Source organism: Bos grunniens, chromosome 17 (genome assembly GCF_055505025.1).
Source record: "Bos grunniens cultivar Pamir isolate PY7600 chromosome 17, Bosgru_T2T1.0, whole genome shotgun sequence".
Classification (NCBI taxonomy): domain Eukaryota; kingdom Metazoa; phylum Chordata; class Mammalia; order Artiodactyla; family Bovidae; genus Bos; species Bos grunniens.
In genome coordinates, this window is record NC_141181.1 from 51,679,936 (window position 1) to 51,697,539 (window position 17,604).

The 17,604-nt window shown below is 51.2% G+C and overlaps 1 protein-coding gene across 22 annotated transcripts in view; it reads left to right on the forward strand.

The window, feature by feature from the left end:
- Positions 1–17,604, forward strand: part of NCOR2 (nuclear receptor corepressor 2) — a 236,352-nt gene that overhangs the window by 84,642 nt on the left and 134,106 nt on the right. For all 22 annotated transcript variants that reach the window (XM_086347286.1, XM_086347298.1, XM_086347301.1 and 19 more), the window contains exons 4-6: positions 2,006–2,183; positions 9,415–9,594; positions 14,008–14,121. In XM_086347286.1, coding sequence (XP_086203412.1) covers positions 2,006–2,183; positions 9,415–9,594; positions 14,008–14,121 — 472 coding nt within the window. The remainder of the gene's footprint in view (positions 1–2,005; positions 2,184–9,414; positions 9,595–14,007; positions 14,122–17,604) is intronic.

Sequence of the window (17,604 nt, forward strand, 5' to 3'; positions counted from 1 at the left end):
GAAGTGGAGGCCTGTGCTGGTGGGGAGCTCTTGGAGGTGTGTCAGCCTGTGACTGGGGCAGGGCTGGAGATGGGCAGGGAAGAGCCACGTGGCCCCTCGGACTTCCCGCTGTGGGCCTGCAGGGGTCCCTGGGTGTGTGGCCCAGGCAGAAGGGGATGACCACCTACAAGTGGGGGAGCCGGGCTGGGTTGCTGATTTGGAGGCATGTGCCTGCAGCTGGCTTCACACAGGGAGCTCCCTTCCCCCTCCCTCCCATCTTTGTCATCATCCCTTTTTCTCTGAGTCTTCTTCCATCCTTCAGCTGGCAGACGAGGTCCTCTGGGCCTGCCTTGCCTTTGTGAAATCCAGGTGGGTGGGAGCAGGCCACGTGGCAGGTGGGGACCCAGCAGGGCCAGGGCTGAGGCTGTCAGGACAGGCCAGAGCCCTGAGAGAGCCTGAAGATGCCTGAGACAGTAATAGCACTCATTGCTAAGAGTCCTGAGCCTTTTTATTTTTTGCTGTGCCTTGTGGCTTATGAGATCTCAGTTCCCAACCAGGGACTGAACCTGGGCCACGCAGGTTCACCTTAACCACTAGGCCACCAGGGAACTCTTGAGAGTCTTGAGCTTCTAACACGTGATGAACTATTATAGGCTGTGGCTGCCCACAGGCACCTAGACAGACAGCCTTGCCTGCAGGGAGCCCATGGTCTTAGCAGGGGACATACAGCAAACACCCAGGATGACTTTAAAATGGGGCAGGCGACTTATTTCCTACTGGGCGGGGAAGGGCTGCTATTTGGCTGGAGTGGCTGGCAAAGGCCTCTCAGGGGAGAGACACTTGGCACTAAGTAGCCAGTCATTCAGAGAGCCATTTGGAGAGTGGGGTGACCAGCCATTCGGAGAGCAGGGTGAAGGCATTTCAGGTGAAGGGAACAGCATGTGCAAAAGCCTGGAGAGGGGAATGTCCTTGGACTGTTCCAGAGAGGCAAGGAGGTCGGGTGGCTGGGGTTAACAGGTGATTAGGGATCTAGAGGGTAAACTTCACAGAAACCAATGGGAGGGTTTCGAGCTTTGCTGGGCAGGGAGATGGCTGTTAGGAGGAGATGCCCCGGGCACTAAGACAGGAAGGAGAAGAACTAACATGGAAAGAGCTGGTGTGTGTTTGTGGTCCAGCTTAGCCAGTGCAAAGGCCCTGGGCCTGGAATGCAGCAGGCAAGGTGAACAGGGGCCAGATCAGGCAGGGCCTGAGGATGGGGAAATGCATCTGGATTCTTATTCTGAGTTTATTGGGGGAAAAAAATATGAACCTGAAAAGCATTTCAGCAGGGGCAGCATTTAGACTCTCTGGTCAGCAGCAGTGGCTGGAGGTGGACGCTAGGAGTCCTGGGTCTGCTGTGTGTGCTCAGGCAAGGCCATGACCTCTCTGAGCCAGTTTCCTTCTCGGTCCACTAGGGAGGAGGGTTAAGGAGAATTAGTCACAAGTGATTAGGCTGGACAGCTCCTATCTCTGTGTAAGACTGCTAGGCTGAGTTGAGAAGAGGGCAAGGCCAGGTTGAACAGCCAGAGTGCTGGGATAGACTAGTGATAATCTGCTCTGGGTGAGTGATGTGCAAATAGCATCACGTGTGTTAACATCTGTGTTAGACCCACAGTGTTTTTCAGACTTTCCCTATGAATCACCCAGGATCTTGTTTCAATGCAGAGTCAGATTCAGCAGGTTGGGATAGGACTCAAAAGATTGTGTATTTGTAATCAGCCTCAAGAGGGGCTGATGCTACTGCTCTGGGGACCACACTCAAGGAGCAGGCAGTCACCAGGACCTTCTCTTGCTATAAAGATTGTCAGTGAATGCTGACTCAGAGGAAGACAAATCTGTGTTTGAGTCCTGCCTCGCTGTGTGCCCTTGAGCAGATGGACACTCCTTGCAGGGTGGAAGAGGGCGTGGCTCATGGCCGTTCTCAGCAAGGAGGGCAGCAGATGTGATGTCATGTGCGCCCCCCCCGCCCCCCCCCCCCCCCCAACAGGTCCCAGGAGCTTCACCTGCGACCTGAGTCCCACTCGTACCTGCCTGAGCTGGGCAAGTCAGAGATGGAGTTCCTGGAGAGCAAGCGCCCTCGCCTGGAGCTCCTGCCCGACCCTCTGCTACGGCCCTCGCCCCTGCTGGCCGCTGGCCAGCCTGGGGGCTCTGAGGACCTGTCCAAGGTAAGGCTTGGCTCCCAGCTGGGAGCGGCTCCAAGGATTTGGGTGGTGCTGCGATTGGGCGGGGTGCAAGGAATTGGGTGGGTGTGTCAGGCTGGGAGGAGGGACTGAGCACAAGGTGTGCAGAGGCTGGGCAGCGAGAGGAGGGTCTAGGGATGAGCTTGGCTCCGTGGGCTGTTTCTTGGCTGGAGAGGGACATCTCCCCTACCCCCATTTTCCGCCCCCAAGTGTTTCCCGCCCTTGGGGACCATAGTGCCCTGGAGGGCTCTTGCATTTCACTCTTCTTTAATCAGAGAGTCAGCTGAGATGGAGGAGGAGAATGTGCATAGGTAAAGCGCCCATAGTTTGCTGCTGGGAGAGGTTTTCTGCCATTCCAGTGAACCTCAGGACCGACCCCTAGAAGCTCTTCTGGTCTCCATCTAAATGGAGGAATCGCAGCCAGTGGTTCAGACGCTTCTGTCTCCCAGGGTCAGCCAGCTGCCTCAGAGGCTGTCATTTCCCTGCCACTGCCTAGGGTGCAGCAGGGACCGTGGCCAGGTGACACACTTGTCCTTGGCCGGCTGCACGATGGATGTCCTTTCTGCACGTGCTGAGTGGTGTCGTCATGGTCTTTCAGGACCGCGGGGACACACGTTAGCTCATTAACGGCTGCCCAGCTGCTGAGTGAGGTCAGGGCTCTTCTTACTGCAGCCTCAGTGGGGTGGGTGGGGACTGGGAGCCAGTCCAGGGGAGGGAGGTGGTCCACTCGGACCTGCTGGATCTTCTTCTCTGCCTGACACTGGATGGGATTGAATAGTGAGATTTCAGGCTGACGCAGGTTCTTTAGTAGGGGGACTGGCAGGAAACGGGGTTCCTGGGTTGGTCATGATGATGATGATAAACTAACATGGATGGAGTCTCTGCCTGTGGGCCGGGTACATCTGACTGTCGATTCCATTGTGCCATCGCAGTTGGATGAAGACTGATCTGCGATCATCTTTTTAAAATGTATATATTTTTACTGGGCTGCGCTGGGTCTTAGTTGTGGCATGTGGGATCGTTAGTTTCAGTATGTGGGGTCTAATTCCCTGACTAGGGATTGGATTCACGCCCCCTGCACTGGGAGCACAGAGTCTTAGCTGCTGGACCACTTGGGAAGTTCCTATAATCACCTTTTATATAGGGGACCCCAGGCTGAGAGAGCCACTCGCCGGCAGTCACTGGAATGTGGGAAGTGGGCCCTGAAGCCCACGTGGCCCAGGTCTGCCCAGGATGCTATCCCCGCCTTGGGCTGTCCCTCTGGCCCTTCGAGCCTGCCATCCTGCCATCCCCTTGCTGGCATCCTCCTCTTAGATTCCGAGACCCCTCAGCCTCCTGGGAGGGATGTTGCTGTTGGAAAAGCTATTCCCTGAAGAGGGTCTTGGGGAGTAGGGGAGCGGGGTGCATGTGGCGGGGGACACAGCGCCATAACCAGGGAGGCTTGATGTCCTCCCAGAGGGACCAAAGCCCTGAGTGGGCCATGCCCCTGTGCTCACATCTGTCTCTGCCTGGAGAATTGGCTGGTGCGGGTCTCTGGTCAGCCCCTATCAGGCCTCTGCTGCCTGCCTTATGGCTCTGCAGAACTGGGCTCCAAGCCCTCAGGCCTGCGGGTCCTTCTGAGGGTCTCTGGGCCTGACAGGGGCTCTGTGAGTCCTTCTGCTTATCCCTCTGCTTCTTAGAGTGCCCCAGGGTGCTTCCTCTCCTTCTGTGAGTCTTTCTCAGTCTCTGCTTCTGTCTCTGTCTCTCTCTGCCTGGATGTGTGTGTGTATCTGTGTGTCTCTGCTCCTCTCTCTGTCTCTGTCTGTTTCTTCCCTTCCTGGACCTCATGGGTGTGGGGGAGTGATGGGCCCAGTGTTGGGGCCTGGCTGGACCAACTCCTGTAATTGCTCCGGGCTGTTAAGAGCATTTGGAAAGTATGAGCGCATTTTGGGCAAGGGAAGAAGCCAGGGGAGAAACACAACTCTGAAGGAGTTCAGATGTTTTTTGCGTCTGTTGTGTGGAATTTAGCTGGATGCGTGAGATAGGAATTTGATGGGTTTTTTGTTTTTTGTTTTTTTTAAACAGCACTGCTCCCTTCCCCTCCGGCTGTGTTCCTTTTTCATATAAAAATGTTCTGTTTTATAATGCTTCCCTGCCCTCAAGCCTCTGGAGTCCTGTGGCATCAGAGGCTTCCTTTGAACTTCACCAGACTTGGTTCTGGGGACATTAGAATCATCACAAACAGCACCATTTCTGAAAGTCTCTTTGTCTGTTGGGGCCCCGTTGGCTGAAAGGGACAGAAAACCCACACAAACCTGGCTTAAGCAGGAGTCCTGGCTCATATAACTGAAATCCCAGCATTGTTGGCTTCAGGCACAGCTTGATCGAGGTGACATGTCCCTGGGTTCCTGTCTCTGTCCATTTCTTGGCTCTGCCATCTTGCATGTGGTCTTGTTAACAAGAAGGCAATTTGAGATTCCAGGCCTTCCTCTTCCCACATTCAAGGTCAACAAAAAGAGCTTTCCCTGTGTTTCCACATTTCCAGACAAGAACTATTTATCTCTCTGCCTTTGAGTAAGCCCCTGCCTGTCCTGGAATCCATCGTGGTGACTGGAGGAGTGGACTGTGGGTGTCCGAGCCTGGCCCTGCCCTTTCCTGGGTCCGAGACGGAGGACAGGGGAGCCCCACGGGGTTCTCTCCAGCCCTCAAGGCTTTTGCTTACTTCTGTGTCTGTAATTTTACATAATGAGCTTTTCTGTTCCACGTTGGCCTGAATTTTTACGCCAAGGGCATCTGACGGGGAAAATGGTGCCAACTGCTACCTAGCGACTGGTAAAGGTATTGGATTGTTATTTTCCTCCTGCGGGTTTGGACTGAAATGAAGGCTAGCCGCCACCGGGAGAACCATCTGGAGGCCCAGTAGCCGGGCTCCCCCAGTCCCATTCCTGGAAAACTCAGCACCACAGAAAGCACTCTTTGCCCTCTGGTGTGCATCTTCTAGTCAGATGGAGGTGAAATTCACATAATATGAAATTAAGCAGGTTGAAGTGAGCAAATCAGTGGCATTTAGTACATTCACGGAGTTGTGCACCATCTCTGCCTAGTTCCAGAGAACTTTTCATCATCCCAGAAAGAAACCGTGACCCATCAACAGCCACTTCCTCCTCCCCAGCCCCTGGCAACCACCCATCGGCTTTCTGTCTCTATGGATGTACGAGTTTTGGATACTTCATATCAATGGGATCATCCGATATGTGTTTTATGTCTGGCTTCTCTCATTTAGCATCATGTTCTTAAGGTTCGTCTGTGTTGTACCATGGGTCTGTACGGCACTCGTTTTTATGGCTGAATCATATTCTATTATATGGAGAGACCACACTTTGTCAGTTCATGGGCCCGGTGCAGTTTTGCTGAGAATAAAAGCCAAGCCCGCACCTTGAGGAAGAAACCATTGAAGAAGACAGCTTTTCCCCATCAAGACTTTAAGAAAAAGTTTCCAACAACTTTTCCAGTAGTTCCTGGTCATTGCCAACTGCTTCATCCGACCCCTCTGCCGCCCTTGTCAGCTTTGGGGACGGAAATCTTTTCCCTCATGACATTTTATTTACAATTTTTTATTTCTTTATCTGGCTGCCTGGGCTCTGTGTTGCAGCGTGTGCTCTTTATTGCAGCGTGTAGGCTTCTGTAGTTGTGGTGTGCAGGCTTAGTTGCCCTGAGGCACGTGGGCTCTTACTTCCCCGACCAGGGATGGAATCCAAGTCCCCTGTGTTGGAAGGCAGATTCTTTACCACTGGACCACCAGTCTTGCTCATGTCATTTTGAGAATTATCCCTGAATTAGATGAACTGTTGCGGGGGGTCCTGGCACCGAAAGCCTCCTGTCCACAGTTCTTGTTCTCACCCTGCTCCTCTCCCTTCCTTCTTGGTCCTGGTGGAAGATCAGAGCAAGGCAGGAGAGATGTTTCCTACAGCAGGTAATAGGACTGGGCTCTGGGAACCATGTCACCAAAACCTTTCATCTCAAGAATGCTGAGAAATGATTGAGGCTAATGGGGGAGACCAGCCAAGTGCTGTGGCGCACAGAGGGAAGGGGCGAAGCTCAGATAAGGGTTGGGCGTGGGGGCATGGATGGTGAGTCTGATATGAGGTGGCACACAGGTAGAGTCCTGAGAGGGCACAGCTGGTACAAAGGCCTGGAGTTGCCAGGGTACGTGAGCGGCTTCTGGTTTGGCATCTGTGGGGTCAGATGCCTGCAGTCCCTGTGTCCCCCAGCTCATCCCTCCTACTGGGGAGCAGTTACACACACACACACACACACACACACACACACACCCTTTCTGAGTATTTCTCTAGAGGTTGTTTAATTCCGTGCACAGCTTTGCTTCTAATATCAGGGAGTCGTGGACCCTGGAAGGGACTCGCTCTGGCTTTCCTGCCCAGCCACATGGTTCTGAGAGATGAATGAATGTGTGGTGGGGACCTTGTTTCTGCTGTAGGAGCCCCTGCCACCTGGTTGCGTGCTCTGCCTGCTTCTGGAGAGTTCTGATTGAGGCCTTGTCTCTCCTATCCTGAGCCCTCCAAGCCAAAGCTCTATCACTTTGTGACTGGTGACCTCAGGCATGTCATTGAACCTCACTGGATCTTTAGTTTCATCTGGAAAATGGGGAAACCTGTACTTCCACTTCCCGTGTGGGCTGTGACAACTATGTGAGTTAAGAGCATAGTAAGCTCCAATCCTGGCCCTCAGCTTGGGTTTGTAAATAAAGTTTTATTGACACTCAGCCATGCCCATTCCTGAGTGTCTTGTCTTTGGCTGCTTTCCCACTGCAATGATGAGTGAGTGGTTGGAGCACAGACTGTCTGCTCTGCAAAGACTGAAGTATTTTTACACCTGGCTGTGTACAGAAAGTGTGCTGACTGCTGGCTTAGAGCCATGCCAGATTTGTGCCTGCTAGTTCCTTGCCCCCTCATCTGTGCTATGGGGATGCAGTGGCAGCCCCCAGGAGAACCACAGTCAGAGTTGAGGGGTAGGGTGTGCTGAGTGGAATGCCTGGTTCAGTTTCCTGGGTGTCCCTGAGGAGCATGGAGGGCCACATCAGAGCCATGTCAGGGCCACATTCGGCCCTGTTGAAGGACTTGGGGCCTCTTCTGCCTTTTCCCCAAGGGTTCTGGGTGTGTGGAGGATCTGAGAGTCTCCACACCTGCTCTCCCCCACATCTCAGATGGAAATGATAAGGCCAGAGTGATCCCCAGACCCTTGGGCTCTGTGGGCTTCAGTGGGGTCTGTGTGTGTAGGACCGAGACTCCAAGGACAGAAAGGGTGGACTTAAGATGGCACCAGAGGGCTTCCCTGGTGGCTCAGATGATAAAGAATCCGCCTGCAATGCAGGAGACCTGGGTTCAATTCCTGGATCGGGAAGATCCCCTGGAGAAGAGAATGGCAACCCCTTCAGTATTCTTACATGGAGAATCCCATGGACAGAGGAGCTTAGCGGGCTACAGTCCATAGCGTCGCAACGAGTCAAACACGAGTGAGCAACTGACTCACACATAAGATGGCACAGCCTCTGCTCAACTCGAGCTGAGGGGGTGAGGGGAGGGTGGCGCTTGGCAGCCCTGGGGCTGCAGTTGTCCCTCCGAATAATGTGTCCTCTGTCCTCCGGCTGCAGCTGCTGTGGGGGTGGGGAGGCAGCCTCCCGGAGCTACTCCTGGGGCTTCCTCTGTCACAGCTGCTGGCTTGGCCTTGAGGATGGTACAGGGCGGGGGCCAGGTTTTGGGGAGGACGGCTCCAGCCAGTGCCTGTGGAGCCCTGAGAGTGTGCCAGGCTCTGAGCTGAGCCCTGTGCACATAGGTACTCATTCAAGCCTCACAGCAGCCAGAAAGTGAGAATGGTCCCATTGTACAGATGAGGAAACGGAGGCAGGTGATATGCTTGTGGTCACGAAGATCCTGGGTGGGGATTTGAACCCAGGGCCACATAGGTGAGTGCTATGGGGTCAAGGACTGGGTTTTATTTTACTTCCTCCTCACTGTGCTCCCAGCAACCTTGGATGCTCAACAAAACTTTGACTGGTGGAATGGAGCCACTGACTCCCTTGTTTGCTTAACACATTTTTGTTTTGTTTTTATTTTTGGCCACACCGTGTGGCTTGTGGGATTTTATTTCCCTGACCAGGGATTGAACCCAGGCCCTCGGCAGTGAAAGTGAAGTCCTAACCACTGGGCCACCAGGGAATTCCCAAGGTGTATTTTTTGTTTTGTTTTGTTTCTTTTTTTTTTAGCACATTTTGGAAAATGACTTCATTACACAGAGTAACACTCAGTGAAGGAAAAGCAGAAAAACACTGGTAAATAAAAAGAAGAGGTAGGAAGGAGGGTGGGATGAATTGGGAGATTAGGATTGACATATGTATACTAGCATGTGTGAAAGAGATAACTAGTGGCAACCTATTGTGCAGTACAGGGAGCTCAACTCTGTGCTTTTTGGTGACCTAGAGGGGTGGGATGTGGGGTGGAGGTGAGAGGGAGGTCCAAGAAGGAGGGGATAGATAGATAGATAGATAGATATAGCTGATTCACTTCATTGTACCACAGAAACTAATGTAACACTGTAAAGGCAAGTAATACCTCAGCTTACAAAAAGGAAAGTGAAAATATCCCCTTTTTCTCCCACTTCCCCAGTAAATACTTTTGACATCTCCGTTTCCCATTCTTATAGTTTTCTTGTGTTTGTGTATATCTTCTACAAAACCAGATTTGTAGTGTGTATGATATTCTGTAACTTGCTCATTTGGACTGAGAATCGTGAATAAGTGTTCCTGGAGGGTCAACTGAGGCCAGGCCCTGGGTGTTTGGAGGTTGTGGGTTTTGAGGCCAGTTCTCGAGGAGTTTGATCTGAAGGGAGGACACAGGCAGGGTAACAGGGTAGGAGAGAGGTGTGTGATGGGGAAAGGGAAGAGGGAGGCCTTGCAGGGAGGCTTGGAAAACTTGCCTGTAGGAAGATAGAAGAAAGGATCTGAACTCTGGAGAAGGCCAGGGAGGGAGCATCTGGCAGGGGACCAGTGAGGGAAAGGCAGGGAGGTGGGATCAGTGAGCAACCTTGTGTCTGGGATGTGGGGGCCGGCACAACCGATGCCGGATGTGTTGGTACCTGAAGTCATGGCTGGAAACGTTCAGTGTATTTGGGGGGTGGGTGCCTCCTGTCCTGAGCCCATGCCTATTTTTTTCCTCCTCTGCAGGACCGCAGCCTGACAGGCAAGCTGGAGCCGGTGTCTCCTCCCAGCCCTCCTCATGCTGACCCTGAGCTGGAGCTGGTACCTCCACGGCTCTCCAAGGAGGAGCTGATCCAGAACATGGACCGGGTGGACCGGGAGATCACCATGGTGGAGCAGCAGATCTCCAAACTGAAGAAGAAGCAGGTGTGGGTGGGTGGGGGAATGGTGGGTCTCAGTTTCCGATCCAGCAGCAGCTGCAGCTGAGCAGATAACATAGTAGGAGTTGCAGTTGTTAGTGTATGGTGAGCACGGCCTGTGTGCCGACTCATTTTTACGCCCTTTATGTTTATTGGACAGCAGAGCTGTTTTGTGCGGTGCTGCTTATTGGAACTTGCTAATGGAAATGTTCTGAATCTGCCTTGTCCAAAATGGTAGCCACTACCCACATGTGACTGTTGAGCCTTCGAAATGGGCCTAGTGCAGGTGAGGAACTGAATATTTAATTTAGTTTAATTTGAATTAAATGAGCTGTACACTTGGATAACCAAATGTGGCTACTGTCCTGGGTGGCACAGGAATGAACAGCTGTGGGGTGGACAGTTGATTTTCTGTGCCTCCCTTTCCTCATCTATAATGTAAAGGAAAATTTCACATGATTCTGGCCCTGGCTCTGGAATCGGGATGAGCTGGACCTCCTACCTCTGCCTCAGAGCGTTCACCTCTCTGAGCCTCAGTTTGCTTGTCTGTAAAATGGGCACAGACATGACACTACCTCTTAGGGTTGTGAGGAAGGGACAGAGTCACGTGATGAAAAGAAGTCATCATTGTCATTGAAATCAAGGAAAAGTTGACATAAAGAATAATAAGATTAATTTTATAATTTTATTTTTACTTTTTCTTGGCTCTTCTGCTTCTCTCTCTGGCATCTTCAGGTGTCTGCTCAGATGTTCCCTCCACAGAGGAGACCCCCCCCCCGACCTTTATAGGAGTTCTCATCACCACCCATTCTTTCTCCTGGGGGTCAGCAAATCCAGCCAGATGTGGCTCAATGCTTATTTTTGTAAATAAAGCCTTATTGGCACACAGCCACATCCAATTGTTTACACATCGTCTGTGGCTGCTTCTATGATTCAACCGCAGAGCTGGGTGGTCACAAAAGAGACTGTGTGGCCAGCAAAGCCCAAGATATTTACTTTCTGGGCCTTTATAGGGAGTTTGCCAATCTCGTCACCCTGCTGAATGGTGTCACCATTATAGACGTGTAGTTTGTTTTGTGACATTGTGGTCTTCTCATGACTACAGCGTAAAAGCCAGGTTCTTTTTTTTTAAACTTGTATTTATTTATTTAATTCAGTGTTCGATTGTGCTGGGTCTTTGCTGCTGTGCTCAGGCTCTGTCTAGCTGCAGTGAACGGGAGGCCACTCTAGTTGTGTGCACGTTTCTCAGTGCACTGGCTTCTCTCGCTGCAGAGCGCAGGCTTTGGGTGCGCGGGCTTCAGTAGTTGTGGTGCCTGATGCTTAGTTGCTCCACGGCATGGGAAATCTTCCTGGAGCAGGGATTGAACCCATGTCTCCTGCGTTAGCAGGCAGATTCTCAACCACTGGACCACCAGGGAAGTCCAAAAGCAGGGTTCTTATCTCCTGTTCCCTGCTGTGCTCCTAGCAACACTGGCACAGAGTAGGTGCTCCTTGAAAACTGTGGATTGAATCAGTGTAACACCTGTCTTGACCCTGGGGGAAGCAGGGTCACACCTGATTCCCTCCAGGTAAGGATGCATGAGCTCCATGACGGATCCAAGGACTCATTCTGGCCACCATAGGCAGTGGAAGGAAGGCTGGTGAGAGACGCTTCCTGGTGGCCAGTTTAGGGCAGTGTGACAGGCTTTGAAAGTTATACAGGGGGAGGGGAGCATTGATTCCAAGAGACCTCGGGACTGTCGCTCGCCTGGGGGCACCTGAGGATGGTCCGGCAGCCTGGCCAGTCAGTGAGGCTTGGCCTACTGAGGGAAGTGGGTGGGTTTCCAGGACAGCAACACGCCATGTGGGGAGGCCGGGCCCTGGTTGGAGTCAGCAGTTATGCCAAGGCCAGCGGAGTGCTGGGCCTTAGGTCCCCCAGGCCTGGCTTTGGGGTGAGGCTGAAGCTACAGGCCATGTGCACACATTTGTGACTAAGGCTGCAAGCCAGGTGGCCCAGGGCAGCCCTCGATAGTCAGATTAAAAAAAAAAAATTCCATTTTGCCATTTTTCTTTTTTAAATAAAATTCACAAAACATAAAATGACTCTTTGTAACATGAACAATTCAGCGGCATTTAGTCCGTTCACAGCATTGTACGAGGACCATTCTATCTAGTTCCAAGACATTTTCATGATCCCCAAAGAAGACCCCTGTGCACACTAGCAGCCACTCCCCTCTCCCTGCCCCACCAGCTATTAACCTGCTTTCTGTCTCTGCGGATTTGTCTGGACATTTCCTGTAAATGAACCAAATACCATGTGGCCTCTTGTCTGGCATCCTTCACTCAGTATCATGTCTTCAAGATTCATCCCCGTTGCAGCCTCTGCCGGCCTCATTCCCTGTGTGGCCAGTATGCCGCTGTACGGATCCATGGTCCACAGTCGTTTATCCGTTCATCAGTTGGCGGACATTTAGGTTGCCTCCACCTTTTGACTATCATGAGGAGTGCTGCTGTGAGCTTTTGTGTTCATGTTTCTGTTTGAGCACCTGTTTTCAGTTCTTTGGGTCTGTATCTAGGGATGAAATTTCTAGGTCCTACAGTAACTCTGTGTTTAATTTTTAGTGTCTCGGGGAGGGTCCCCTTCACTGATTGGTGAGAATCTTCTTCCCGGCTATGCATGCCTTCCATTTCTTGGCGTGGTTTCTTTCACACTTTTTGGAGGGATTTCAATGTTTTTCTGAGGGCTGGTTGTCCTTCTGAAAGCCACCACCAGGGGTCACTGTGGGACTGAGGCAGCTTGGCTCAACCAGCCTGGCTTCAGACTTTCTGCATGGCCCCCCTCTTGGCTGTATTTTTGAGTTCATAATGGTTTGCTTCATGGTCATGGGCAGGGTGTGTGAGCCATATGAGCAAAGAACAGTGTTCTCATCTCCCTCAAAGATGCCCTGTCAGATTGTATTCCCTGGGCATTGGCCTCCTGTGTGACCTTGGGCCAGTGTCTTAAACTCTCTGGTTTTTGCTTTGCCCTTTTGGTATAAAGCAGATAACAGCATGCAGGGATGTCTTTTATGGTGTTTGGAGGAGGACGGTCCAGTATGAAGACCACAGGGCAGATGACAATGATAATAGTGATGATGAGAAGCTGCTCATTAGGTGCTGAGTGCTTGGTGTGCACCAGCTCATTTAATCCTCACATCAACTCTCTAGGATAAAACCTTTTATTATCCCCATTTTCCAGATGAGAAAAGTGAGGCTTGGGGGAGTTCAGCAACTTCTCAAGGTTACACAGCAAGTAAATACAGTTAAGCCTGCTGCATATGAATGAGTTCCATTCCAAAAGCACATTCCTAAGTCCAATTTGTACCTTAATCCAACAAAGTTACACAGGCTTCCCTGGTAGCTCAGCTGGTAAAGAATCTGCCTGCAATGCAAGAGACCCTGGATCAATCCCTGGGTTGGGAAGATCCTCTGGAGTAGGGATAGGCTACCTATTCCAGTTTTCTTGGGCTTCCCTAGTGGCTCAGACAGTAAAGAATCTGCCTGCAACGTGGGAGACCTGGATTTGGTCCCCTGGAGAAGGGAATGGCTACCCACTCCAGTGTTCTGGCCTGGAGAATTTCATGGACAGAGGAGCCTGGCAGGCTACAGTCGACGGGGTCTCAGAGAGTTGGACATGACTGAGTGACTATGAGCAACTAACTCTCAACCAACAGTTAGCCTGGGTACCCAACTAACACAATCGGGTATATAGCACTGTACTGTAATAGGTTCATAATACTTTTCACACAAATAATACATGAAAAACAAACACAGAAAATAACCATCTGTAATCTTACAGGACCTTGAAAATTACAGTAATTACATTACAACAGCTGGCATACAGGGGCATGCTTGCATCTTTGAAAGTTTGCAACTCAAAGGTTCATATGTAGGAGACTTACTGTTGTAGAAATAGGGTTCCAGTATGGACAGTTTGGCTCCAGAGTCTCCATAGCCTCTCCTGAGGGTGACGGTGCCTGTGTTGGTAATGATGGATAATGGGGCACCTTCAGTGAGCCCCCAGTCTGACTGTACATAAATTAACTCATCCAGGAGGCACGGCCATGAGTCCCACTTTACAGATGAGAAAACGGAGGCACAGCGCGGTTAAACTGCTTGCTAATACTCACCTAGCTGGTAAATCACCAAGGCTGAACTTACACCCAGGTAGGCTGGCAGCAGAGTCTGGAGCCAGCCCTGGTCGGGCCCTTCCCTGTGGGAGCTGGGGCCTCTCCAAGGCTTGGAGTCCCTGCGGGTGACTCAGAGGAAATGGTTAGCAGCCTGACTTCCTGTGTGGGGCCACCAGCCTGGCTGAACGAGGAGCCGCCCCCGCTGTTGGGGGAGCTGCCTCTCCTTCCGCCTGCCGGCGTGCTCACCGCTACACTCTCCCCGCTCCCCACAGCAACAGCTGGAAGAGGAGGCCGCCAAGCCGCCAGAGCCCGAGAAGCCCGTGTCACCACCGCCCATCGAGTCTAAGCATCGCAGCCTGGTACAGATCATCTACGACGAGAACCGGGTATGCCCCATCCTATCCTTCATAGCCCCTGCCCCACCTTTTCTTGCTTGCCCTGTGCTGGCCACCAGGTGGGAGGCAGGTGTCACTGTGAAGGATCTGACTGTCTCCTGGGGCCTCAGTATTCCCATCTGTGAAATGGGCATCCCTGTGACCACCTTCCCACAGATCTGGGTTTGTGAGTAGGAGGGGGAAGGGGTGGTCACTGGAGACCCATCTTGGTGTGGCTGTGGTTTGGACCGTGGCTGGCCTGTGGGATGCAGATGAAAATGCAGGCGTTAGGTCATGGGAGAACTTCAGGGGTCAATTGATCAGTGGGGGGGATGGGTAATCACTTAGGTACTCAGAAGAAATTCCTGTAATGCAAAGACAGTAGTAATATTATTTGTCATAACAGTAACATTAGTTGAACAGCTCCTTCTTTTCAGGTGATGTGCAAAGTTTTTTTACATAGCAGTCGTCAGAGAGTAGGTATGGTGATTGTTTCCAATTAACACAGGGAGAAACTGAGGCCCAGAGACATTAAGTGACTTGTCTAAAGTCACACAGCTGGGAAATGGTGGGCTTGAGATTTGAACCCGTGAGCTGTCAGATCCCAGGGCATTATTTGTCGACACTGGCCTCTGTTTACACTGAGCCCTGGAAAGGGCTGTTGGGATGGTTGAACATAGAGTCTGTAGCAGACTGTGGAGCCTCCTAGGGATCTTTGGAGGGCAGCTGTTGGGTGTCTGAAGGGGAAGGGGCTCAGGGTACCCAAAGTAGAGTGTTTCACAGGGGGCTGAACCCCCAGGCTGAAGCTGCACTGAAGTGGGATCTGTTATCTGGTGAGGTGGTGAGCTCCCCATTTTCTCCAGTCAAACCACTAAGAGCTCAGCTTCAGTGATTTGCAGTTGACTCTTTTCAAATGTGCTCAGGGCCTGTGGATGTTGAGTCCCCTCCTGGATTTTACAGGAGAGGAAACTGAGGCCCAGAGAGGGATTGTTTCTTGTCTGTGGTCATACAGTGAAGTGTGACAGATGGACTCCTTTGATTCCCCCCGGCTCCTGTCCTTGGCTCCTGGCCGTGCTTCCCAGCTGTCTGTGCTATGCGATTTGCCCCTGGCTGCTGGATCAATGCTTAGGGTCCAGGCAGGCGCTGGAGAGTCCATGGTGTCCCATGGCTTGGATGGCTAACTCTAGAGCCTGGAAACATGTGGTTGGTGCCTGTGGCTGTAGCTCCAGGCAGGAAACTATTGGATCAACTGGTTTGGCTATGCCATCACCTCTTGAAACTGCAATAGATGCAGGATGATACTGAACTTGCTGGGAGCCTGGGAACTGTGTGCCAGGCCTGTCAGGGCTGGTCACCTCTCACACCCTGGCTTCCCATCCAATTAACCAATAACCATCACAATGATAGGAGAACTAAAGCAGCTGTGTGTACTTTAGCCAGATATCCTAGGTTCGATCTCATCTCTCTATTTTCTGGCTCTGTGACCTTGGGCATATTTCTTAAGCCTCCCTGTAACCCATCCTCCTCACCAGTGAAATGATGATAATTATAGCACCTACCTTGTACCAAGGTGTGGGGATTAAATAAGTTCATTATGTAGTATCCTTGGAATAGTGTCTGCCACCATGTAGGTGCTAAGCTGGGGCTATTAATTGCTATGGTCATTGTTCTTTTATTCTTGTATTTGTTTACATTTTGCATGATTTCACTGAATTCTCTCCAGACCTGCATAAGATAAGTACCATTATTCTCTGTTTTACTCATAAAGAAACCATGGCTCAGAGAGGGAAAGTGACCTACCTGGGGTTGCACAGCAAGTGAGTTTTGAGGCTGGGGATCAGAACCAAGAATGAATTGGCTCCAGGAGCCTGTGGCAAAGGGGGCAAAGGCAGAGCTCCTAGAGCTGTCACCCCAGGCCCCCCTGATCCTCAGGTGGTATTGTCCTCTCTTCACCCCAACAGCACCTCAGGCTGGGGACTTTATGCCCATTTATGCTAATTTCATCCTGATGGGGTCCTGACAGTAGGGGAAAGACACTGGCCTTTCCCCAGCCCCCCACTCCATATTTTCAGATGAGGAAACAGAAACTCTGGGTAATTTCCCCAAGGCCTTACAGGTAGTGAGTGGCAGACTGGGCCTCAAACCCTAGATCCTGAGCTTCTGAGAGCAGTCCCCTGCCTGGCAAGTTCAGGTGCTCTGGATGCATCACGCTCGTCCTGTTCATTCATTCATTTACTCACTCATTCACCAGCTGTGTAACTGAGCATCTGCTCTGGGCCTGCCACTGTTTCAGGCATTGGGGTGCAGCAGGGACCCTGGCCTCCTGCCCCACTCACAGTGGCTTTCTGATGGAGGAATTATGAGTTCAGTTCAGTCGCTCAGTCATGTCTGACTCTTTGTGACCCTGTCCATCACCAACTCCTGGAGTTTACTCAAACTCATGTCCGTCAAGTCGGCGATGCCATCCAGCCATCTCATCCTCTGTCGTCCCCTTCTCCTCCTGCCCCCAATCCCTCCCAGCGTCAGAGTCTTTTCCAATGAGTCAACTCTTCGCATGAGGTGGCCAAAGTACTGGAGTTTCAGCTTTAGCATCATTCCTTCCAAAGAAATCCCAGGGCTGATCTCCTTCAGAATGGACTGGTTGGATCTCCTTGCAGTCCAAGGGACTCTCAAGAGTCTTCTCCAACACCACAGTTCAAAAGCATCAGTTCTTCAGCACTCAGCTTTCTTCACAGTCCAACTCTCACATCCATACATGACCACAGGAAAAACCATAGCCTTGACTAGACGGACCTTTGTTGGCAAAGTAATGTCTCTGCTTTTTAATATGTTATCTAGGTTGGCCATAACTTGCCTTCCAAGGAGTAAGCATCTTTTAATTTCATAGCCGCAATCACCATCTGCAGTGATTTTGAAGCCCCCCAAAATAAAGTCTGACACTGTTTCCCTATTTCCCATGAAGTGATGGGACCAGATGCCATGATCTTCATTTTCTGAATGTTGAGCTTTAAGCCAACTTTTTCACTCTCCTCTTTCACTTTCATCAAGAGGCTCTTTAGTTCCTCTTCACTTTCTGCCATAAGGGTGGTGTCATCTGCATATCTGAGGTTATTGATATTTCTCCCAGCAATCTTGATTCCAGCTGTGCTTCTTCCAGCCCAGCGTTTCTCATGATGTACTCTGCATAGAAGTTAAATAAGCAGGGTGACAATATACAGCCTTGATGGACTCCTTTTCCTATTGGGAACCACTCCGTTCCATGTCCAGTTCTAACTGTTGCTTCCTGACCTGCATACAGATTTCTCAAGAGGCAGGTCAGGTGGTCTGGTATTCCCATCTCTTTCAGAATTTTCCACAGTTTATTGTGATCCACACAGTCAAAGGCTTTGGCATAGTCAATAAAGCAGAAATAGATGTTTTTCTGGAACTCTCTTGCTTTTTCGATGATCCAGCGGATATTGGCAATTTGATCTCTGGTTCCTCTGCCTTTTCTAA